The sequence below is a fragment of the Heterocephalus glaber genome, unplaced genomic scaffold (assembly GCF_053883595.1).
Source record: "Heterocephalus glaber isolate CG9 unplaced genomic scaffold, H.glaber_assembly_v1.0 deba00000901, whole genome shotgun sequence".
In the NCBI taxonomy this organism is placed as follows: domain Eukaryota; kingdom Metazoa; phylum Chordata; class Mammalia; order Rodentia; family Bathyergidae; genus Heterocephalus; species Heterocephalus glaber.
Window position 1 is genome coordinate 12,473,674 of NW_028258171.1, and position 25,964 is coordinate 12,499,637.

Here is a 25,964-nt window from a genome sequence, read left to right on the forward strand (position 1 = left end):
ACATATCGTGTGTATTAAGCTGATTAGAATTGAGTAGCTGGGAGACATGAAGTTGGCAGGAGAGCTGGCCATAGAGAAAACTATAAGTTGGAGAAAATCTGTGACTTTTTTTTTATACAACTAAGGGTGGCATTTCTTGACCAATTCCTGTACACACAGAGTACTAAAGATTTCTGCGGGTGTTGGAGAGTAACTTGAAAATGTAAGGTATGGTCTTTGAGGTGTTATTTTGGGGACCTAAAGAGGAAAAGCAAACGTACAGAGGTTTCTGTGACACCGTACACTAACCCACCTTCCTCTGTGTCCTGCGTGGCTTCCTGTCTGGCGGGGAATGGTTTCATAACTGAGCAGCCCTTGGGCCCTGGTCCAACAAGAGGGTTGCATTTCAGAGCGCAGTAAAGCAAGATATGTCACTGAGAATTGCAAATGCAGTATTAAAGATGAGTTTCAATTCATTATAAACCCACTGTAAAAAGAATTTACTTTTGTTGAGAAGATTTAAAAAGAGACAAAGAAACGAATGAAGGTGGCTGAGTTTTTAAAAATGATCTAATAAGCAACTGAAGTCACAATTCTGTCCAACTGGTACATAATTTATAACAAAAGGTGGTATTTTAAGCTTCCTTAATTACAGCTGAGAAATGAGAAACAAATTCGTTTTGAAAACCTCCTTTTAAAAGAACAAAACAGCCCTTGCCACCCATAGGACAGCTGAATACTTCATCGCTGAGTCCTCCACTCTAATTTAGAATGCCATGACATTGTTTATAGGGAACTATCACAGGAAGAACAGAACATTCCTGTACTTTAGTTAGATAAAGAAGATTTCAAAGGACTAAACTGCTCCTCAGAGTGGCAACTGCATGGCACACTCCCCAGGACTAAAAATAGGTTCTGGGTCCAATTCATTCCCATGGGAAAATTCAGGAAACTTCTTGCGATAGCATACACATTGTCAAAATGAAAAGGAACAAAGTATTTCTCCCTTCTGGGCTCTGAAACCTGTCACCATGTCTCTCAACTTTGGATACTATAAAATTTACCCAAAGTTGATCAGGTATGATTTACCTACCTTGAAGATTTTGTCCCAGAAACGCATGTTCTTTTAACTAAATTATTTTTGGAGAGGCCCAGATGCTGTGGGTCAAGAAGAGCAAAGTAGAGGAATGGGAGAAAAAAAAAACCATCTGGAGTGGATACTTTTCCTTATGTGATCCCTTATCAGCTACTTTGTTAGTGTTGAATTTGACCCTTGAAGGAGGCAGGCAGTATCTAATGCCTCTTCATGGTATTCTCAGAAATAGTTAACAGCTTTCCACAGTGATGTTGTAGGATGAAGCTGGAGGTACTGACTGTAAAGAACTTCAAGGTCATCTGCTCTATGTCAATAGTTTTACAGTCCAAAGAGGCAAAGGGACGTATCCAAGCCATACTAACAGCTTCTTGGGTGGGTGGGATGTAGACTTGGGAAGAATAAATTTCTGATGGAAAAAATTTGGGGGATTACAAAACTATTGTGGCTCTTTGTGACTTGGAAGCATGCAAAAGGTAAAGTTTATGCCATAGGCCATGGGACACATTATGTGTAGATGTCCCACTACTAACTGTAAACCCTCAACTATATGAGAACAAATCTTTTCTCTTTGAAATAGAGTTGTTCAATGGTCAGCAAGGCAAATACATCACCATTTCCCTTTGGAATTCTGGCTACAGATGTAGGTGGGCTGAGGGCTTTTCTGATGTTCTTCTGAAAGTTTCTTTTTCTTGAATAGGGTTACAGCTTCCTGGGGGTAGGGTGTCTCAGTACATCAAGGTTTAAAGGTGAAGTAATTAAGCTGGACCAAAATCACTATAAAATTATGTCTGCCAAGAGATTTAAGACAGACACATCTGAGGCCATTTGGCATTGAAATAAGTGGAAGTCCACATTCTGCCTATACCCACTGAATATTTCCGTGTGGTTTCCTTTGTTGTGTGGGAGAAGCTACCACGTGGGAGAGGCAGTGTGCTGTTGAGATCTAATCAGGGAAATAGACTTTTAATCTTCATGAATAACACTTCCCACTTTGAGAAGTAATTTTTAAGACGTGCTCTCAAGAATCCCAACCTATTTATGGCCATTAGAAAGTCCTAAATGTTGGGTAGGTGGCTACTATGGACATTCAACCGAGGATGCTTGAGAACACCCTTTTCTTCTATGCCCTGGGTAGGTACTTACTGGTTAGTGTTGGAGTTTACAGCCATATCTAAAGTCTGATCTTATAAATTCCCAGTTTCCTTGTCTTCACTTTCTCTCCAGTTGAGATCTGGAGGCCAGAAAGCTTCCGTGAATAGATAGTTCTTCGTTTTCAACCTAGGCAGGGCTCCAACTCCCAGATCTCACCTGGAATAGCTTTCAAGGATCTCAGAGAGGTGGCTCTAACATTCCCTTTCCTCCCCAAGCAGTGACCCCTCACTGCCCACCAAAAGCATCCTTGGTTCCACCTGGAAGAAGGGCCTCTCTAGGTGAGCTGCTCACCTGGGTGGGAGGAAGCATGGAGGCAGGGAAACAGGCACAGGAACAGAGGAGGGGCTTGGATATGATGCTGGAAATGACAGATACTTCTGCATCTTCTTACAGCAGGAGGTTATTCTTTGTGACAGAAGTCTAACTTGGCTCTGAATATATTAATGTCTTATATCTGGCTTTCTGGATGAACACAAAAGGCAGCTACACAGTGCTGCTTTGCTTTGACTGTATGTTTTTAGATACCTAGCAGACAGACGTAGGGTAGTTTTCTCTCTCTTTCCTTTCAGTTAAATGCAAATAGCATCTTTCAAATGTCAGCACCACAGTGTACTGTGCTGGATGTTGGAGGCTGAAAGAACTGGGTCTGTAAGGTTATATAACTTCTCAGGCTCAGTTTCCCCATGTTAATAGTAGGAAAAGAAATAATAATGATAATGATAATAATAATAATAACAACAATACCTTTCTCGGGGGGGGGTAGTAGATAGACTAACTGCCCATTCACAAATACATCCTAATTCCCAGAAACCTCTGAATTTGTTACCTTTTCAAGCAAAGGGGGCTTTGCAGATGTGCCTGAATTAAGTATCTTGAGAGAAGATATCCTGCACTATCCAGATGGGCCAAAGTAAACACAAAGGGTCTTCTGAAAGGAAGGCAGGAAGGTAGGGTCAGGAAGAGACTGGAAGATGCTGTGCTGCTGGCTCCTATGACAGAGGAAAGGGCCCAGAGCCAAGAAATGCAGGTGGCTTCTAGAAGCTGAGGAAGGCAAGACAACAAATGCTTACCTAGAACTTCCGGGAGGAACACAGTCCTGCTGACAGCTCACTTTTAGCTGGTAGGACTCTGATTGCTGGTAAGGGAGTATATTTTGTGTTCTTTCAAACCACTCAGTTTGTGGTAATTTGTTACAGCAGCAGGAAAAGACTAACACATAGGGTAGGTCTGGAATGTTGTGTCAACAGAGTGAGCTAGGGATTAAGACATCAGAAGTGGGTACAGAAGTGAGGAAGGTAGTCTATTTTACTGGCTAAGGGTGGACAGAAAATATCTATCATTTTCTTTAGGACCTTATAGTGAAACATGAGATGGATAGTTTTTATACCATTCCCCCACTATATGTCAGTATCCTGAAAATATTTGCTGGCTCTCACATTGCTGTCATCCTTCATGGAATCTGTTGATGGGCAATGGAGAAAATTCTCAGTAGCTAGACCCAAAATAAAGTGGGTTCAAGGGGGGCCTTATTTCATGCTGTGATTCCATAGAGCCTTCTGAGATACACTCCACAGCCCACTACCCAGGGTTCCAGAGACATAGTGACTTTGAAATGTTTTAGATGGAAATTTTTCCAAAATTTATCATATGCTTTCTGATTTCCTTCATCAGAACAGTTGCCACAGAATGATCTCTTTTGTGTTTTGGGGTCTTTTCCCAGTTACCATCCTTGCTCAGTGCTGTTGGTAGCCTCAATTCCCTTAGCGGGCGATCCCTGTCACTCTTCTAACGTGGTGCTTTTAGTCTGCTGTGGTCTTAGGAAATGGGTCAGTGAGCTTAGTGGATTTATGCGTAAATTAAGAATAAAGGAGTCTGGTCTTGGATCCCTCCCCCACCCCCAATTGGGGACCATTGTTCTTTCTGGTTGTAAGATGGCCATCAAGATTGCCGAGTGGGTACCTTAGTTCTAAAAGGCAGGCGGTACCATACTTTTGAGGTGATCCGAACAAGGTGCCTCGAAGACTGAGGAGGAGGAGGGTGAAGCCCTGAGTTCCAGGCAGAAACTGCACTTTATACTTCCTGTGAACCGGCGTCAGACTCAGCCACCTCACAGAGTTGAGGTGCTCAATTCACGTTCTTGAATGACAAAGTTCCTTTTGGTGACAGCTCAGAATTTTTTTGTCTTGTTTAGATCTCTCTCTCTCTCTCTGTCTCTCCCCTTTTCTCCCCTGCACCCCCTTCTCTGGGAAGCCTTCCATCCCCTTTTGATCATGTCAATCTCTCCTGCAGCATGTTGTAACTTATTTCACAGAATACAATCAGAATATTACTTCTGTGAAACTATAAAGTTAAAAACTCTTTTAGAAACATTCTTACTTTTAGAAGTGTGCCTGTTAGTCACAGTTAAGCCCTAACTAGGGGAAGTACAGTGATATACTGCAGTGGAGTGGTTCACACGTTCTTGGTGTACAAGCTACTGGAAAGCAATCTGGAAACGGATAAAGGCCGTTAATAAAGTTTAAACTCTGGTGCAATAATTCCACTTCCAAGAATATGTCAAAAGAAAATAGTCTTTCTACACAGAGACTGGTGTTAAGAATATGTGTGGACAGAGGTTGGAGCCCTCTGCATCTCTCCCCTGAAGGACTGCAGAGGGCAGCTGAAAAGCCATGCCCAGGACACTGACCGACACGACACCCGGCTCGGAGGGGCTGAGCAGAGTGGAGGCCCAGCCAGTTAACAGACTCAAAGAGTGAAGTAGCTGAGCCCCAGGAATATTAACTGTCCTCTATTTCTTGTCTCTCCAGTTTTTAAAAGGCATAGCCTGTTTAGACAGGCAGAGGGAAACTAAGGGGAAAAAATCTCTTATCCTCTTCTCAGCCTTATCTAATTTTTAGTTTTTCTGGTAGGAGTGTAGTCTGTCACGCAAAATGAGCCACAGAACACTGTGTATCAAGAAGGCTTTGTTACATAATGTCTTTAACAGATACTCTTTTACTGATGGTTTTGAGGGCTGGGATACAGCCCTAATGGCTATTAAATGAATGACTGTAAATACACAACCAAGTTTGTGGACTTTATTTTAAAATTTCATTGAAATTATTAACTGCTTACAGTTATATTTCTGAAGTCAGGGTAATCTGGTTTATATCCGGAACTGGCCTGAGATCCATCCCAGGAACTAGCCTTCAGGGAACTAAACAAGAGCTACAGAGAAATGCATTTCCTTGCCTTTTCTCTTATCATAACACATTCTTTATAATTTCCTCTGAATCAAAATTGTTTTAAACTATTAAAATTAAAATTGATTATTTTTCCTATAAAACTTTTTCCTTCTCTGTTTTCCTCATACTATTCATCACAATATGTAAGTATTTCACTATTTATGTGTTGATTTCTTTAGGGCCTTTCTTACTAGCCTGAAAGCTCTACAACAGCAGGGGTAGCATCAACATTTCATACCCACAGTTCAGACAGTGGGTACTTATCAAACACTGCCCAGTAAGTAAATAAAAAGACAGACAGACAGACAGACAGATGAATTTGACTTTAAGGAAAAACTTTATCAGAATTCATAATAATATTGACATTTGGACTCCCCTGTGTAACGTTACCAGTAGAAGGCTTTGTGACAGTTCACAGTAGTAGTGATAAGTGATTTAAATCTTACACTAAAATGCATGTACACATTAGGTTTGTTATCACATATGAAACTGGATCCTTCTGCAATATAGAGTTTTTGTTTTGAACTTTGGAAAGGGGTATATTCTCATTAAGAAGAATGTGCAACATTTTGTTGTAATAGAAAGTCTAAATGAACCATCCCATCTCTCAATACCAGCAAAAAAAAAAAAAATTATCTCTAAAGCAAACTTCCCAGGAACTGTAGGAAATAACATTAATAAAGTATAACTGTAATAAATGTATCGAAAGCTTACTAAGAACATTTTTCTCACTGATTTATAAAAAACAAAAAAGATACAATTATTCAATTCGGTAGACTTTCTCTATTAGAGTAGATTGATCAATTTTTTTAAAAAGATAAACTATTCGTTCTTTTTTTCTTGCTTTCTGAATCTTATCTCACTGAGTGAATTAGAGTAAGGGAGAAACAAATAGAACAAACCAAAGTTATGGAGAAAGTATGTGTGTGAACTTTATTTCATCATGAGAAAATCACTTCTGTGCAGTAACAGAGAATACTGATATCTACATGATGATAGGGTTTGCTTTGTATTCAGATACATACCTTATATTTGTACACAATATATAAAATTCAGGGAAGAAATTAATTTCTACAGTACAGTTTCTTTGTTGGAAGAGAACTTGTTCCATTAGTTTCATTTAGAAAATGACCCCCAATTCTCTGACTGTGGTACCAAGGACTGCAGTTCTGAATCCTGTAATTTATTAAATTAGATACCATAATTTTATGAACATTAAAAGAAACTAAGCAATTACATCCTTCTATAGAGTGAGAGACAGCAGCACTCAGGTTGCTATGCTAATAACTGATTTTAGCAGAGTAGTGTGATCCCTATGATGTATCATGAATAGAAAGTTTTCCTATAGGTCTGATGACAAATGTGGGCAACACTGCTGCAGACTTCCCTCTGCTCTGCCAGCATGCACATCTCTCCTCAGTCAAAGAGCCTTGTGCACACATGGAAATGGGGTCAGCACCATGAAGGGCTTTCGGCATTGCTTCTGGGAAAAAAAAAACTCTTGGAGGGTTTCAGCATTTAGTGTGGAATTTTGGGAAAGGAAGCAACTGCTCTCAAACTTATAGGTTATCCCAGAGAGAAGTTGTGAAAATGATACTTCTGGGGGAGGCTGTAGCTATCATGTCACCGTGATTCAAATGGGAATGGACCACACAGGCCTCTTTTCCCATCAACCAATCCTTCTCTGAACAGCATCACTGAGACTTACAACCACCCCACAAAGCACTGTTTTCACAGGTAGGGGCCTTTTTCCCTTGCTGTGGGATTCAAAGTTGTGCTTGTTTTTAACCATGTGAACCACTTGAGGGGTGACTGGCACATGCCGAGGTTTGTGGGAAGTGGTAGAAAACACTTCCACAGTTCTTTTAGCTAACATCTTGAACAAATTCAACATAATTACTTCAGCAAAGGGAAGTTATGGAGAATGCCAGTGGGGTGGGAGGTGACTTCTATGATTCAAATGACACCTAAAGTTCTTAAAATGCTTTGGCACCAGCCACAAATACCTCTTTATGGTTTCATTTCATGTGTTGTTTTAATTGCTTTTAAAATGAAAATGTTAAGAGCCTCAGAGGTTATACTTGGCCATCAAATTCAAGCCTCTCTTCTGAGGCAGATAATTTGTCTTTGATTGCCTAACTATTTACAGTATAGCTAAGAAGCAAACATCCTCTAGATTACTCTTGTCCAGTGGCCTGAGGCAGCCTAACCAGGACTAGAGTGACTGGCAAAGATGCAAATGGTGAGGTAATGCGGAGTTGCTGGTCTCTTCCTGTTGGGGGGCCACAGGAAGTCTCAGTTCTGGTGCTGGCAGCCCAGGCTTTGGGTGGGAAATGGAAGCTGTCCAAGCTGGTTAAGCCAGGAGTGACCCACAGGCCTTCTCTGAATGGCTCTAGCACCCCATACCCATTGGAAACACGTCCAGTCATACAAATCCACAGCTGGAAAGAACCCAGGTCCCCCTCAGGAACAAGCAAGCACTACAAAGAAACTGAGATTCATCAGGGCAAAACTGGCAACTGATGTGATCGGTGGAGAATGGGAGCCTGCCCTAGAGCCTAGATTCATTCCTCTTAGATACTGGGGCCACATTCAGGCCTTCATTTTCAGCTTCTTCAAGTGCAGCTTATTTAGAGGATTATCAAAGGAGGCTGATGGCCCAAGACAGTGCACTGCTGATGTGGAATCTTTGGTTTGATCTCATCCACATCCCATGGGCTCTCTAAAGGCAGGAGAGGAAGAGCGGCTCTGGGCCAGGACAGGACGCAGAGCAAGTCATGGAAAGGCTCGAGGAATGTGGGCAGTGGTGGGGTTACCTCCAGGTGGGTGGGCCAGCCATGTTAGATGCCTCGCAGCTCTCGCTCTGAGGGATACTGCTGAAGGGCCTTACCCTCGGACGTCTGCAGGACCAGGGTCTTGCTGTAGAGGCTGACTCCTGTTTTGTTGAAGGCCTTGACTCGAGCGTTGTATGTGCTGTTGAAGTGAAGGCCATCCACGGTGCACATTGTCTCTTTTCCAACATACACTTCCTGGGGGACAACAAAAAGTGGAAGACCACTTAGTATGACCACTTAGTGTGAACCTTTGGGAGGGGCTAGGAAGGCAGTTTTGCTTACTGGTTAGGAGCAAAAGCTTTGGTGTCAGCCTGATCTGGGTTTCACTCCTGTGAGGTATTGGGCCATTTAATTGCCATTTAAAGGCTCAGTTACCTAATTGGCAAGATGGAGACATCACCCAACTTATGAGGTTGGTGTGAGGATTATATAAGGTGATATGTTCAGCTGGATTAGCCTAGTGTCTAGTATTTAGCCCAGTGGCTTAATGAATGGTAGTTATTAACAGCTACTGTGTGCTTATAGTTGAGGTAGTGTTCATTCATATTAACTTGGCAGCTACACAATGTATTATAACTGCCAAGTTCTTTATCCATCACTATGCTTTGTGAAAAACATGTTGGAAACATGAACACACAAGGGCAGAAATTAAGCTGTTATATGTTATAACTGTGCTGATACCTTCAGGCACTGTTACAAAGACTCCCCTTGGAAGCCACAGGAGTATAGGTTTGCACCACAGTACAGAGAGAAGGGGGAGGAAGAAAGACATTTCAAAGGCTTAAAATAAATCCCAGCAAAATGCATTTTTTGCATAGGTTAGGCATTTGCTTCACACTTCAGCTGTACACTTTGCAAAATTATGCTGATGTCATGAATAAAAATAATTTGCATTCAAAGCACAGCCTTGAAACGACAACTTTCTAAGAAGACTGGGGTCATGGATTGCCCACCAAGTCATTACTACTGCAACAGTAACAAAAATTTAAATATTATGTCCTTTCATTCAGTTCTTCTCAAATTTTATATGCATATGAATCACCTGTGACTCTTATTAAAATGCTGTTTCTAATCTGGTAAAGTCCCTGGGGTGGGTCTGAGATTTTGCATTTTTATCAAGTTCCCAATCCTGTGTGGGGAGGACTGCATTTGAATAGTGAGGCAAGGAATCATCTGAAGACTTCCTGTCATGCTTCTCACAGTAGCCAGTGGAGTAACAGTAGGGAATCCAGACAGGAGCACCAAGGTGGACTAGAGGGGGCTGGGTGGAGATCCAATGGCTTCCTTAGTATTACTGGGGCATGAGGAGGCAGGAAGAGCTAGTTGGTCCTAAGATGCTGAGTCTGATATTTGAGATAGGACAATTACAATACAGAAGATACAGAACTAAGTTTTGGAAGAAAATTATGGGCTTCTTTCAAAGACTGTTTAAGGCAGTTTTAGGATGTAGAAATGAAAAATTCTACAAAGGTAGAAATATGAGTATGCCTCTCGGAAGAGAAGTGTGGTTGAGAGAGATGGACTGGGGACAGGTCAGCATCTGAGGAGGTGAGGAAGCAGGGGGAACGTGAAATCTTGGAACTGTGAGAGGAGGAGGACATGCCCAGGATGATGCCTAGAACACTTCTGACAGGTAATAACTGGGCAGAAAAAGTTAAGATAAGAGAATTTATTTATTTAAAGAACTGGGAAACCCAGGAGTTAGTTTCTTAGGAGAAAAAAAAAGAGATGGTTGGAGGGAGAAAGGCCCTGAAAATGAAACAAGAACAGAAAAGGCAAAGTCAGAGATGAGAAACTGACTAATGGACAGGAGTTTTACACACACACACACACACACACACACACACACACACACACACACAGAGTTCAAGAAACATGAAATGGAAACCAAGACTGATTCTTATTTTGGAAAGGTAGAATCTTGATTTTGCCATGCCAATAAACCCATACATATGTAGATAAAGGGTTCTATCAAGAGACAGACCTTCCGGGCTGCTGTACCACTGCCCCCAGCACCGAGGAGGTGAGCTGCGCCAGCAGCACACATTCCGCCACCCCCTGTTGAAATTAGAAGACAAGTAAACAAGTCTCAAAACCAGACTTCCAGATCACCTAAAGCAACCCCAAAGGGAAACCAGATGGAATACTCTGATACTCAACCACCTGGACTCCCTGAACCTGCAACAAAAGAGGATCTGGAAAAAATGAAATCAGAAATAATTTACCAGATAACAGCAGAGATTGTGCCCATAGTGCAAGACATGATTAATAAATCTAGAGAGGACACAGATAAAAAAATAGAGGACCTGAGGAACATGATGGAATCACAATATAGGCAACAAATAGAATCCATAAAACAGATTTCCAGGAGATTAAAAACTCCACTGAAAGTTTATGCAGAATGAACCAATGTGAGGACAGAATTTCAGATATAGAAGATAAGACTGTAATTAGTGACCAGGAAAAGAAAAATTTCTTTGAAATAGTAAGGGACCACAAGAAATCAATCCAGCAGCTGCTAGACGATGCAAAGAAGAATAGCGTAAGACTGATCAGAGTCAACGAAGAAACAGGAGAGAGTGCAGACGACATAAAAAAGCTGTTCACAGAAGTGATGGCAGAAAACTTTCCAAGCAGGAGAAAAGAACTTGACATACAGATAAGTGAGGCATATAGGACTCCAAATAGCCTTGATCAAAAAAATCTACACATAGGCATATAATAGTTAAGATTCCAGAAACCCAACAGAAGAACAAAATTCTATAAGCAGTTAGAGAAAAGAAACAAATCACATACAAAGGAAAGCCCATCAGAATCACAGAAGACTTCTCAACGCAAACCCTCAAGGAAAGAAAAGCTTGGAGTAATGTATTTCAGAAAACAGCTTCCAACCCAGATTGACATACCCTGACAAACTATCTTTCAAAATTGATGGAGAAATAAGATACTTTCATGACAAAGAGCACCTTAGGAACTTCATTAATACCAAACCAGCACTCCAAAAACTTTTAGACAGTATCCTAGAAAAAGACAATGGAGATCACAACCCCAGGAAGCCCAGAAGAATGAACCCATTAGGCATGACAAGAAATTAAACACGAAGGGAAAATCCAACAAAAAGAAAAAATCATGACAATGATAAGTCAATACGTATCAGTTATAACCATCAATGCTAACAGTCTGAATTCACCAATCAAAAGAAATAGACTGGCAGAATGGGTCAAGAAGCAAAATCCAACAATATGCTGCATACAATAAACACACTTAATTCAAAAAGAAACTCATAGCCTGAAAGTTAAAGAGTGGAAAATAATACTCCATGAGACAGGAAACCTGAGAAAAAGCAGGAGTAGCTATCCTCTTTGCAGATCAAGTGGATATCAAACCAACACTGATTAAGAGAGACAAAGAAGGACACTACACACTTGTAAGGGGAACAATCCAACAGGAAGAGATGACAATCATAAATATGCACCAAACACTAGTTCACCCAACTATATAAAACAAATACTAATGGACATGAAAAATCAAATAAGCACTAATATAATTGTAGTGGGGGACCTAAATACCTCACTGTCACAAATAGATAGATCAACTAGACTAAAAATAAGCAACAAAATACTAGAACTCAATCAAATTCTTGAACAAATGAACTTAAGAGATGTTTACAGAGTGTTCCACCCCACAAAATCAGAATACACATTCTTTGCAGCTGCACATAGGTCATTCTCCAAAATAGACCACATACTCACTCATAGAACATGTTTAAGTAAGTGAAAGGAATTGAAGTTATCACCTGTATATTATCAGACCATAGGGCAATGAAATTGGAGATCAATAGCAAAAGAAACTGCAAGAATTTCATAAACACATGGAAACTGAACAACCTACTTCTGAAAAACCAATGGGTCACAGAGGAAATTAAAGAAGAAATCAGACAGTTCCTTCAATTAAATGACAATGAAAATATAATATTGGAATCTATGGGACACAATGAAAGCAGTCTTATGCGGGAAATTCATAGCAGTGAATACTCAGGAAAACAGAGCGAGCCCAATTAAAAAACCTGATGCTGAACCTCAAGCTTCTAGAAAAAGAAGAGCAGGACAAACCCAAAGCTAATACAAGAGAGGAAATTATAAAGATCAGAGCAGAAACCAATGCAATGGCGACTAAGAGAACAATACAACAACAACAAAAAATCAATGAAGCCAAGAGTTGGTTCTTTGAAAGAATCAACAAAATTGACAAACCCTTAGCCAGCCTTATCAGGAAAAGGAAAGAAAAGGCCCAAATCCATGCAAATAGGAATGAAAAGGATGAAATTACAACGGATCCAGCAGAAATCCAGAGGATCATCAATACCTATTTTGAGAACCTATACACCAATAAGATGGAAAACAAAGAAGAAATGGACAGATTCCTAGATACATATGAATTACCAAAGTTGAATGAAGAACACCTAAAAATTCTAAATAACCCAATGTCAATCAATGAACTTGAAAATGTAATTAAAAATTTATCAACTAAGAAAAGCCTTGGGTCCTGATGCCTTCACTACTGAATTCTACAAGGCATTTAGAGAGGAACTACTGCCACTGCAGTTTAAACTCTTCAATGAAATTGAAAGGGAAGCAATACTCCCAAATTCATTCCTGGAAGCAAGCATCACCTTGATCCCCTAAGCAGAGAAAGACCCAACCGAAAAAGAGAGCTATAGGCCACTCTCACTAGTGAACATAGATCCAAAAATCCTTAATAAGATACTGGCAAATAGAATGCAAAAGATCATCAAGAAGATCATACACCCTGATCAAGTGGGATTCATCCCAGGGCTGCAGGGATGGTTCAACATACACAAATCAATCAATGTAATACATGATATCAATAGAGCCAAGGACAAAAACCATATGATCACATTAACAGATGCAGAAAAAGCATTTGACAAAATCCAACACATATTTATGATAAAACCCTACAAAAAATTGGAATAGATGGTCTCTACCTCAATCTGATAAAAACCATCTATGAAAAACCAACAGCTAGTATCATACTAAATGGTCAAAAACTGAAATCCTTCACACTAAAATCAGGAACAAGACAAGTATGTCCACTATCACTACTCCTGTTCAATATAGTTTGGGAAACATTAGCCAAGGCAATTAGACAAGAGAAAGAAATAAGGAATAAAGATAGGAAATGAAGTCAAATTGTCATTATTTGCAAATGACATGATACTCTATATAGAGGACCCTAAGAACTCCACCAAAAGTCTTCTAGACTTAATAACCAAATTCAGTAAAGTAGCTGGATACAAGGTCAACATACAAAAATCAATAGCTTTCCTCTACATGAACAACAGACTCACTGAGAGAGAAATAGGGCAAACAATTCTTTTCACAGTAGCATCCAAAAAACTGAAATACCTAGGAATCAACCAAACAAAAGAAATCAAAGACCTCTTCTCTGAAAACTATAGCACTCTGAAAAGAGAGATTAAAGATGATGTCCGAAAATGGACAGACATCCCCTGCTCCTGGGTAGAAGAATCAACATAAAGAAAATGGCCATATTTCCAAAATTGCTATATATATTCAATGCAATCCCAATTGAAATCCCAGCAGCATACTTCATGGACCTTCAGAAAACAATCCAAAAATTCATTTGGAACAAGAAGAGACCTAGAGGGCCGGGGATTTAGCTCAGTGGTTCTGCATCCTGCCTCAGAAGCGAAGGACCCAAGTTTGATCCCTGGTACCAAAAGAAAAAAAAAAAAGAAAAGAAAAGAAAAGAAAAAGAAAAAGAAGAGATCTAGAATAGCAAAAGCAATTCTAGGTAACAGAGACATGGCAGGGGGTATCACAATCCCCAACCTGCAACTATACTACAAAGCTACTGTGATAAAACAGCATGGTACTGGCAAAGAAACAGACCTGAGGACCAGTGGAACAGATTAGAAGATGCAGAAACAACGCCAGACACACTCAGCCACCTCATCTTTGACAAAGGAGCCAAACACCTTCACTGGAGAAAAGATAGCCTCTTTAATAAATGGTGCTGGAAAAATTGAGTTTCAACTTGCCAAAAATTAAAACTAGACCTATATCTTTCACCATGCACTAAAGTAAATAGAAATGGATTAAAGATCTAAATATTAAAACTGAAACGTTGAACCAGCTGGAACAGAAGTTAGGTAGAACTCTTGAAGACATTGCTGTAGGAAAAGATTTTATGAACAAAACCTCAGTTGCCCCTGAACTAGCACAAACAATCACAAGTGGGATCTCTTCTTATTAAAAAGCTTCTGCACAGCAAGAGAAACCACCAGGAGTGTGAAGAGACAAAGCAACAATGTCGGAAAAAATCTTCACCTGCTGTTCCTCGGACAAAAGTCTACTATCTAGAATCTATAAACACCTTTAAAAAATCAGACCTCCCGAGTCGCACAGAACACTCCAAATCAGCCCTCTGCAGGCAGGCAGGTTTGCCCACGCCCTACCGAGGTCCCCAGTCACGCGGAATACGCCGAATCAGCCTGCTGCACACAGGAAGTTCTGTGCATACCCTACTGAGGTCCTGAGTCATGCAGAAGACACAGAATCACCCCGCTGCAGACAGGCAGCCACCTGGTTCCACACTACAAAGATGCAGAGGACACCAGACCACCAGACCAAGGTACTGAGTGAGTCCTGCTGTTCCCAGCCCAGAGGTAGGGGCTTCTGAGCTGCCGTCCCGCTGCTCCTGGCCCAAAGGAAAGGGCTTCCTGGCCACCATCCCTCCGGCTGCTCCCAGCCCACAGGAAAGGGCTTTTGGGTCACCATCCCTACCGCTGCTCCTGGCCCCTGTCCCACCTCACCCAGCTCAGAGGAGGTAATCCGTGCAGGCACTAACAGCCCTCCCCCCCCAGTCAAAATGAGAAAACATGTAAATAAGTCTCAAAACCAGACTTCCAGATCACCTACAGCAACCCCAAAGGGAAATGACATGGAACACTCTGATACTCAACCACCTGGACCCACTGAAATGGCAACAAAAGGGGATCTGGAAAAAATGAAATCAGAAATAATTTCTCAGATAACAGGAGAAATTGTGCCCCTAGTGCAAGACATGATTAATAAATCTAGAGAGGAGCTCAGGAACATGATGGAATCCCAACATAAGAAACAAATGGAATCCATAAAACAGATGCAAATACATTTCCAGGACATGAAAAACTCCACTGAAAGTCTGTACAACAGAATGAGCCAATGTGAGGACAGAATTTCAGATATAGAAGATAAGATTGCAATTAATGACCAGGAAAAGAAAAATTGCTTCAAAAGTGTAAGGGAACATGAGAAATCAATCCAGCAGCTGCTAGATGATGCAAAGAAGAATAACATAAGACTGATTGGCCTCAATGAAGAAACAGGCAAGAGTGGAGATGGCATAAAAACTCTCTTCACAGAAATAATGGCAGAAAACTTCCCAAGCAGGGGAAAAGAGCTTGACATACAGATAAGTGAGGCATATAGGACTCCAAATAGCCTTGATCACAAAAAGTCTACACATAGGCATATACTTCTTAAGATTCCAGAAACACAGCAGAAGAACAAAGTTTTCCAAGCAGTCAGAGAAAAGAAACAAATCACATACAAAGGAAATCCCATCAGAATCACAGCAGACTTCTCAACACAAACCATCCAGGCAAGAAGAGCTTGCAGTGACATATTCTAAGCCCTAAAAGAAAACAGCCTCCAACCCAGATTGATGTACCCTGAAAAACTATCTTTCAAAATTGATGGAGAAATAAGATACTTTCATGACAAAGAGCACCTTAGGAACTTCATGAATACCAAACCAGCACTCCAAAGAATTTTACACAATATCCTAGGAACAGACATTGAGGATCACAACCCCAGGAAGCAAAGCAGAATGAACCCAGCTGGCATGACAAGAAATTAAATGTAAAGGGGAAGAACCCAACAAAAAGAAAAAGTCATGGCAATGACAAGTCAATATGTTTCAGTTATAACCATCACTGTTAATGGTCTCAATTCACCAATCAAAAGAAATAGACTGGCAGAATGGGTCAAGAAGCAAAATCCAACAATATGCTGCATACAAGAAACACACTTAATTCAAAAGGAAACTCATAGACTGAAAGTTAAAGGGTGGAAAACAATACTGCATGTGACAGGAACCCGAAAAAAAGCAGGAGTAGCTATCCTCTTGGCAGATCAAGTAGATTTCAAACCAACACTGATTAAGAGAGACAAAGAAGGACACTACATCCTTGTAAAGGGAAGAATCCAAGAGGAAGAGATGACAATCACAAATATCTATGCACCAAACACTAGTGCACCCAACTATATAAAACAAATACTAATGGACATGAAAAGTCATATATGCACTAATACAATTGTAGTGGAGGACCTCAACACCCCACTGTCACAAATAGATAGATCAACTAGACTAAAAATAAGTAATGAAATACTAGAACTCAATCGAACTCTTGAACAAATGAACTTAACAGATGTTTACAGAGGCTTCCACCCCACAAAATCAGAATACACATTCTTCTCAGCTGCACATGGGTCATTCTCCAAAATACACCACATACTCACATATAGAACAGGTTTAAGTAAGTGCAAAGGAATTGAAGTTATCCCCTGTATATTATCAGACCATAGTGCAATGAAATTGGAGATCCATAGCAAAAGAAACTTGAAAAATTTCATAAACACGTGGAAATTGAACAACACACTTCTGAATAACCAATGGGTCACAGAGGAAATTAAAGAAGAAATCAGACAGTTCCTTCAATTAAATGACAATGACAATACAACATATCAGAATCTATGGGACACAATGAAAGCAGTCTTAGGAGGGAAATTCATAACAGTGAATACGCATATTAGGAAAACAGAACGAGCCCAATTAAACAACCTGATGCTGAACCTCAAGCTTCTAGAAAAAGAAGAGCAGGAAAACCCCAAAGTTCACACAAGGGAGGAAATTATAAAGATCAGAGGAGAAATCAATGCAATGGAGACTAAGAGAACAATACAAAAAATCAATGAAATCAAGAGTTGGTTCTTTGAAAGAATCAACAAAATTGACAAACCTTTAGCCAACCTTGTCAGAAAAAGGAAAGAAAAGGCCCAAATCCATGCAATTAGGAATGAAAAGGGTGAATTACAACAGACCCAGCAGAAATCCAGAGGATCATCAATACCTACTTCCAGAACCTATATGCCAATAAGATGGACAACACAGAAGAAATGGACAGATTCCTCGATACATATGAATTACCAAAGTTGAACGAAAAAGACCTAAAAATTCTGAACAACCCAATATCAACTAATGAAATTGAAAATGTAATTAAAAACTTATCAACTAAGAAAAGCCCGGGCCCTGATGGCTTCACTGCTGAATTCTACAAGATATTTAGAGAGGAACTGCTGCCACTACTGTTTAAACTCTTCAATGAAATTGAAAGGGAAGCAATACTCCCAAATTCATTCCTGGAAGCAAGCATCACCTTGATCCCCAAAGCAGAGAAAGACCCAACTGAAATGGAGAACTATAGGCCAATCTCACTAATGAATATAGATGCAAAAATCCTTAATAAGATAATGGCAAACAGAATGCAGAAGATCATCAGGAAGATCACACACCCTGATCAAGTGGGATTCATCCCAGGGATGCAGGGATGGTTCAATATACAAAAATCAATCAATGTAATACACGATATCAATAGAGCCAAGGACAAAAACCATATGATTATCTCCATAGATGCAGAAAAAGCATTTGACAAAATCCAAAATGCATTTATGATAAAAACCCTACAAAAAATTGGAATAGATGGTCTCTACCTCAAACTGATAGAAGCCATCTATGAAAAACCAACAGCCAATATCATACTAAATGGTCAAAAACTGAAATCCTTCACACTAAAATCAGGAACAAGACAAGGATGTCCACTATCACCACTCTTGTTCAGTGTAGTTCTGGAAACATTAGCCACGGCGATTAGACAAGAGAAAGAAATAAAAGGAATAAAGATAGGTAATGAAGAAGTCAAATTGTCATTATTTGCAGATGACGTGATACTTATATAGAAGACCCCAAGAACTCCACCAAAAGTCTTCTAGACTTAATAACCAAATTCAGTCAAGTAGCTGGTTACAAGGTCAACACACAAAAATCAATAGCTTTCCTCTACACCAATGACAGACTCACTGAGAGAGAAATAGGGCAAATAATTCCTTTCACAATAGCATCCAAAAAACTGAAATACCTAGGAATCATCCTAACGAAAGAAATCAAAGACCTCTTCTCTGAAAACTATGGCACTCTGAAAAGAGAGATTGAAGATGATATCAGAAAATGGACAGACATCCCCTGCTCCTGGGTAGGAAGGATTAATATAGTGAAAATGGCCATACTTCCCAAACTGCTATATAGATTTAATGCAATTCCAGTTGAGATCCCAGTAGCATACTTCATGGACCTCGAGAAAACAATCCAAACATTCATTTGGAACAAGAAGAGACCCAGAATAGCAAAAGCAATTCTAGGTAACAGAGACATGGCAGGGGGTATCACAATCCCCAACCTGCAACTATACTACAAAGCTACTGTGATGAAAACAGCATGGTACTGGCAAAGAAACAGACTTGAGGATGAGTGGAACAGATTAGAAGATGCAGAAACAATGCCAGACACACTCAGACATCTCATCTTTGACAGAGGAGCCAAACACCCTCACTGGAGGAAAGATAGCCTCTTTAATAAATGGTGCTGGAAAAAATGGGCTTCAACTTGCCAAAGATTCAAACTAGACCTGTATCTCTCACCATGCACTAAATTAAAATCAGAATGGATTACAGATCTAAATATTAAAATAGAAACTCTGAACCAGTTGGAACAGAGGTTAGCTAGAACCCTTGAAGACATCGGTGTCGGAAAAGATTTTATGAACAAAACCTCAGTTGCCCATGAACTAGCACAAACAATCAACAAATGGGATCTCTTCTTATTAAAAGGCTTCTGCACAGCAAGAGAAACCACCAGCAGTGTGAAGGGACAACCCACAATGTGGGAAAAAATCTTCACCTGCTGTTCCTCAGACTAAGGTCTATTATCTCGAATCTATAAAGAACTTAAAAAGATCAGACCTCCCAAATTTAAAGACCCAATCGAAAAATGGGCATCTGAAATGAACAGACATTTCTCAGACAAAGAAGTAGAAAGAGCAAATAAATACACGAAAAAATGTTCAACATCACTGGTCATTCGAGAGATGCAAATGAAAACAATGCTGAGATTCCACTTCACTCCAGAAAGAATGGCTGCTATCATGAAATCAACCAATAACAAATGCTGGCAGGGCTGTGGGGAAAGAGGAACCCTGCTCCACTGCTGGTGGGAGTGTAGACTGGTGCAACCACTGTGGAAATCAGTATGGAGATACCTCAAAGAACTAGGACTGGAAGTCCCATTTGATCCCGCTATTCCACTGCTGGGGATCTTCCCCAAAGAATTAAAAGAATCATACCACAGTGATATATGTGCACCCATGTTCATAGCAGCACAGTTTGTAATAGCTAAAACTTGGAAACAGCCCGAATGCCCATCAACTGGAGACTGGATCAAGAAAATGTGGTTTAGTTTTTATAAAATGGAGTACTACTCAGCCATAAAAAATGAGAAATTAGAGACATTTATATCTAAGTGGATGCACACTGAAGCCATACTCTTAAGTGAAATATATAGCATACACATGTATAAATACCAAATAGTTTCTCTGGTGTGAGAAACTGAAAGTGTAAATAAGGACTAAAAGGTGCAATAGATAATGTGATATGGGAATAAAAGGGGCAAAGGGGAAGGAAGTGGGAGGGCTAGGGGGAAGGAAAGAAGGGAATGGAATTAATATGAGAAAATGAAAGAAATGGAAATAAAGTCTTTATAAATAGGGAGGGATGGAGGGGTTGAAGGGAGGGCAGGGGAATGGGAGAAAATAAGAACCAGGAGAGATTATGTAAAGGTGCAAATTTCCTATGATGAATGTCATTATATTTTATAGCTAAAATGTACCAATAAAATTAATTTTTTAAAAAAGAGACAGACTTTGTCCTTCAGAATTGTAGAAGACATAGTCCCACTCAAAAGTTCTTAAATCTAGTGGAGGGTCCAAACATTTAGGAAAAGGAGACCTTGATAGCCTTTGAGCTTGAAAGCTGGAGGCCCAGGTTTGGCCACGGATAGCCCAAAAAAAAGCCTCATTCTCAGGGCCTGGAGTTCTCTTTTGGACATGTTTATCTTACAGGGTCTGGCCTCAGCACCCAGGAGGGCTGCTCCCTCGGCAGGTCCCAGGCATTGGGGTGCCCAGGAAAGAAAACTCAGATGAGACTGATTTGGAGCAGGTGGAAAACAAGGTGGAAGGAGAGAATGCATGACAGTGAGGCTGGGTGTGTATGAGAGAGAAGCAGACATGTGCAGATAGGAAGCACACAGGATCATCAACTTGTGGACCACCGTGGCCATGTCTGGTCAGCTTTGGGTCTGCTTTCTGAGGGCACCACAGCTTCCCAGTGGGATTAGGACTCCCTCCTACTCTTCTGAAGAGAATAATCTGTGGGCACCAGTTGTCTGGTGAAAGGTCCAGAAAAAAATGCAACTCAGAAAATTTTTGCTACAATAGAGAGGCTATAACAACAGAGGCTATCACATGTACAAGGAATACCAATCAAAGATTTTAGAAATGCTGGCTGCAGAAACAAATTTTAGACAGTAGTTAATGATATTACTGGCAATGACTAATAATGACAATAATAATAATAGCTACTACTGAAGGGTTGCCATGTACCACACAGCATGCTCAGAATCTTATCTGGGCGATCCATGGACTCTTAACAATGAGGCATGAGATACATGTTCCTGTTAATCATCATCCTGGTTTGTAGGTGAGGACATGAAGGCACCCCGAGGTGAGAATCAGGGCCTGTCATACAGCTGTGTGGAGGAGATCAGAGAAGGCAGGCAATGAAGAAGAGGAAGGCCTCAGCTGAAGGGTGGGCAGAGATGGGAATCCCATGCTTGAGACACCGCAGCAGGTCCTCTTGCGCATGCGTGTGCGTGCCTGCGTGCATGCGTGCGTGTATGGGAGGGTCGCTGGCTTTGGTTAACAAGCAGTAGGTTGTTTACTCACCCGGAACTGACCACCACTTCCGTCATCCAGCTCCAGAATGTACCCTTCGGCGGGCACCGTGGACAGGGGAGGCTGTTTCCAGGACAGTGTGGCGCTATTGTTGTGGGTGCAACACTCCTCCAGCTGGAGGATGGGGGTTGCTGGGACTGGAGAGGAAGCTAAACAGAAATCAGTGTCACCTTATGGTATCTGTTGAGGGGCATGTATTTCAGGATACCAACGTGGTCAGGAGTCAGCCCAGGCTGCACAAGGGACCTGAATGGGATCCTTCCCAGAGCCTCCCTGGGTGGGTCAGGTTCCTGGACACCTGTGAGGCCTGGTTCTTAGCTCATGATGGCAGCTCCTACATTCCTGGTGGAAGCTGGAGAGGGACAGGCATATTCACGGAATAGCTGTGTTCTTACCCCCTTGAGCATGGAAGGCATCATCCCTATGGGAAATGGATTTCTAGTCCAGCCCACTGAAGTTCCTTTAATGTCTAACATGGCTGAAGCTTTTATCATGAAATTTAAACCACACTTGATAACTGAAGACTATTCTGAGAAATAGTTCTGAAATCATTATATTTCATATAAACTATGATTCTACTCCAGGTCTTGTGTCCATAAATAGCTATAGGAGTTGATGTTTGAGAATTTGGTAGCAAGTGACATGAACGTTGATCTCTCAGTTTGGAAGCCTCTGAGGAACCTGTTATCCTACTTTTAAGGCAGTTGTAACTTGGAAACAGTCCAAGGTCAAGTCTACTCCTTTGTGTCAGGTATAGACCATCTGGCTGTGAGCCTGGGGGTGCTATAGGGCCAACTAGAAAATGGCAGGAGGTATCCTGCTGGCCTTGTGAGAATCTGTCACAGTGTGAGTCGTAATACCCCTCTCTATATTTTATGAAGATGCTGAGAATCTTTCATATTACTTAAAAATGCAGAGTAGTTAAATCTTCAGACATAGAATTATTGGTTAACATATAACTTTAGTTCCTAACATATGAACTCAATATATGTATGTGGGAGCATTATTTTAACCAACTGCTTAAAAATGTTTTAGCACCAAAATGATAATTTTTAATTATTTTTTAGCACTTTAGTAACAGGAGAGAACATCTTGGACCATATTTGGGGACATTTAAATGAACAAATATTAATTGTGGAACATCTGATATACTGTCCCAAAGTCTGACTTTGAGTGTTGTGTTTTGAAGTAAATGTGCTCCTTGTCAGTCACCCCAACCAAGGAGATATTTGGCTTACTAGCAGTTTAGAAACCAGGTTCTATGGTGGATAGCCTAGAAAAACAAAAGCAGTGGCTATATCACATGATGTGAACTATACAGCTTACTGTTAAGAAAGCAACATGATACATTATAATAAAACCGTTTCAGACCTACTAAAGCATAAATAAATCAAGTTTAGTGACTAGTTAATTGGTTGTGATCAGGTTAGGAAAGGAAACCATGTTTCAAGTTTCCATAACGCAGGTTTTAGATGGAATCTTATCAGAGAACTGTGCCTACCGCAGGTTCAGAAGTCCCCAAACATCTGGATTTGGAGGAAAGGAGGTAAATTCATTGCCTTGCTCAATAAATAAACTCCAGAATTAGATGGAAAGAAGAGGAGACAGAAGCTGTAACTCCTCTAATGAGGCTAATGAGTTTAAAGTCATATCAGAGACTTTGTTGTTTAGATTTTGCTTCCTTTATAAAAAGAATTCCTTTTATCTTATTTACTGTGGAAGTTAAATGCTATAAGTTTAAGCAAATCATTCTTCAAAGGATTTTCTAGAGACATGAATGATTCTCCCTGAGATATTTGTTCTGAACTGTCCTTATCAGAACCTACCATAAAACAATTCCTTGGGCTCTCTTATTTCATTAGTTCCCTATCAGTCTTTCTTTTCCTTTGTTCATGTTTTAGGCAAGTCTACATTTCACCAATTATTAAATCAAAGAATAAGATCACAAAGTGGTTTCAACTTGAATCATATAAATGCTTGCAATGTCTTTGAAAAACTCAAATTTCTTAGACATAAGTGTAATTAAAAGATTAATTGGAACACATGAAGTCATGGGTAATTAAAACATTAGAATTTCATGTATAGGTACTCAGTGGACACACTTTAGAAGAACAAAAAGATAGAAAAACATCTAATCTCTCTCCAGTCTTCAGATCTTAATATTGTCCCAGATTTAAACAAATAAGCAAATGAACAAAAAAAAACAAAGGCAGGGGAGGACTTACGCAGAGACATTCGCATGTGTCTAAATCAGTCTCTCTACGTGTTAAGGATTCTTTTTTCTTTTTCCTTATTTATCCATTCCTTATTTACCCCCAAATGATGTTGTATATAGAAGGCAAATGTGACAAAATTACAGCCTTATTAGCAAAAACTCAGGCTGACATTTAGAAAGCTGGATTTTCTAGTAGGTGTTGTGCTACCCAATTTTCTTTCCTTAGGTATGAAATAAATGGTGTGCAACAAACTCAAAGTCTTCAGATTCATCTTTTTTTTTTCTTTGGTACCAGGGATCAAACTTGGGTCCTTGCGCTTGCAAGGCAGGCAGTGGAACAACTGAGCTAAATCCCAGCCCTTCATCTGTCTTTTATGGGTTGGAATTGGGGAGCATTACAGGTCTTAGACTGGTGTCTAAGAAAGAGCTTTTTATTTTATGGAAACTGCTATCTCTGGGGGCCACCACAGCCAGCTTGATCTTCAAACTTTTATGCTCATTTGGGGACATCTTTGTTTCTTAACAGCCAGTTTCTCCTGAGCTGACCAGGATTCTGGCATTTAGCATTCTTTAAGCCTGTAAAAACAAGCTGCAGGCTGAAAATTCTCCACTTAAATACAGGAGCAGCTATTTTTACTGACTTCTGAGAAGGATTTGGTGGAGATGCATTTCATAGCTATGAGACATAATACAGTGAATATTTTTGTTTTTACTTTTCAAGAATATTTTCAGTGTATATAAATTTCTGACTGACATATTTTTCTTTTAACAGTGGCTGTGAGATTTGATTACGATGTGCCTCCATTTGTTTGTCTTTGTATTTTATCCTGCTTGGGGCCTGTTGAAGTTCTGCAATAGTAGCTTCTTCTAGGTTTTCAAATATCTTACTGCTCTCAAAGGCTGCTCCATTTCAAATTATTCAGCTTTCTTATTTACTTGTTCCTCTGATCTTTCAAATTGCGCACACTCACAATCCTCCTGAACAGATCTATGAAATAAACAGGGATGCGGCGAGGATGAGGGAGGAGGGACACTGCTGGCTTCACACCTCCACACAGAGGACAAATCTTTATGAGCACTCATGGGGTCCAAACAGTGTGCTGCGAGGCTTACAGTATTAGCTCTTTTTTTTTTTTTTTTTGAGACAGATGTTGATAAGTACAGACTGCCCTCAAACTCACAATGTATCCCAGTCTGGCCTTGAACTCATGATCATCCCATCTCAGGCTCCCAGAGTACTGTGATTACAGGCATCCACTTAATTTTCACAAGCTCACAAGGTAGGTACTGTTATTATCTCTGTGTTGTAGATGAGGAAACTGAAACTCAGAGGAGTTTCATGGGAAGCAAGTGACAAGGCTGGGATCTGCAGCCCACCAGCCTGACTTCCGGGGCTGGGTGGCTGTTACTGTATCATGCTGCTTTTCCAGTGGGGTACTCAGGTATAGTGTACTGGAGGAAAGGCTTCACCCTAGTTCCAAAAGTTTCTTTCTGTTTCCTATAATGTGGACAACAACAAAGGTTCCCAAGAATTGCTGGTAGATATTAATTAAACAGTCCAACCAGAGTTATGGTGGCTGAGAAGGCCATTTTATAGCACTGTCACCTCTGAAGTTTCACCTGAAGTTCCTTTCTTCCTTATTATTCCATGACATTTAGACTACAGAGGAACTACAGGCTGTTTCTGGGAACCTGTCACTGGTCTGCTGCGAAGGATAAACATGAATGTGTGTTTTGAGACCATGAATTCCAGGTCCCCAAACCTCTGCACGTAGACAGGTGGCACACATGTGTGTATGTTCACACCATGTCCCCAACCCTCCAGCAGCTCCTTCTCTAAGACTTCTGTTCAGATCATACTATCCTTGCCATGACCTTGATGCATACTGAGGACTCTTACATTCAAGATGAATTAATGAAGATAAATGCATCTTTCAGGGAGTAGAAGCACTTAAAGAAATTAATAGCCATTTGGTTTATGGGCTGAAAAGGGTTGGTGGAGTTTCCAGTCACGGTTTCATCCTAGTTTACAATAAACACACTGACATTTCATTTCAGCACCATGACCCATGGGTCTCAGGATAGTCTGTGCCCTTGCACAATTCTAGGGTAATTTTTTTCTGGGATGGAGTTGGTATCTGAAATCTATTTTTAACCAAGTGGTGGAATCTGGCAAATTAAAAGAATCTTAAACTTGTTTCCTAAAACTTGGGGAAGAGTTGACAGTACTAACTTAGAATTAGGGCAAAAAGGTTTT

General features: G+C 40.4%; 1 protein-coding gene across 16 annotated transcripts in view; it reads right to left on the reverse strand.

Moving 5' to 3' along the window:
- The window catches only part of Trim9 (tripartite motif containing 9), a 118,811-nt gene that overhangs the window by 14,394 nt on the left and 78,453 nt on the right, over positions 1-25,964 (reverse strand). For 9 of the 16 annotated variants that reach the window (XM_087207978.1, XM_004835552.3, XM_087207977.1 and 6 more), the window contains exons 6-7: positions 21,484-21,641; positions 8,342-8,480 (exon numbers count right to left, since the gene is read on the reverse strand). In XM_087207978.1, coding sequence (XP_087064104.1) covers positions 8,342-8,480; positions 21,484-21,641 — 297 coding nt within the window. Of the gene's footprint in view, positions 1-292; positions 8,481-21,483; positions 21,642-25,964 lie in introns of those variants that run through there. The other 7 variants (XM_004835547.3, XM_087207973.1, XM_087207968.1 and 4 more) reach the window with 3 other exon arrangements.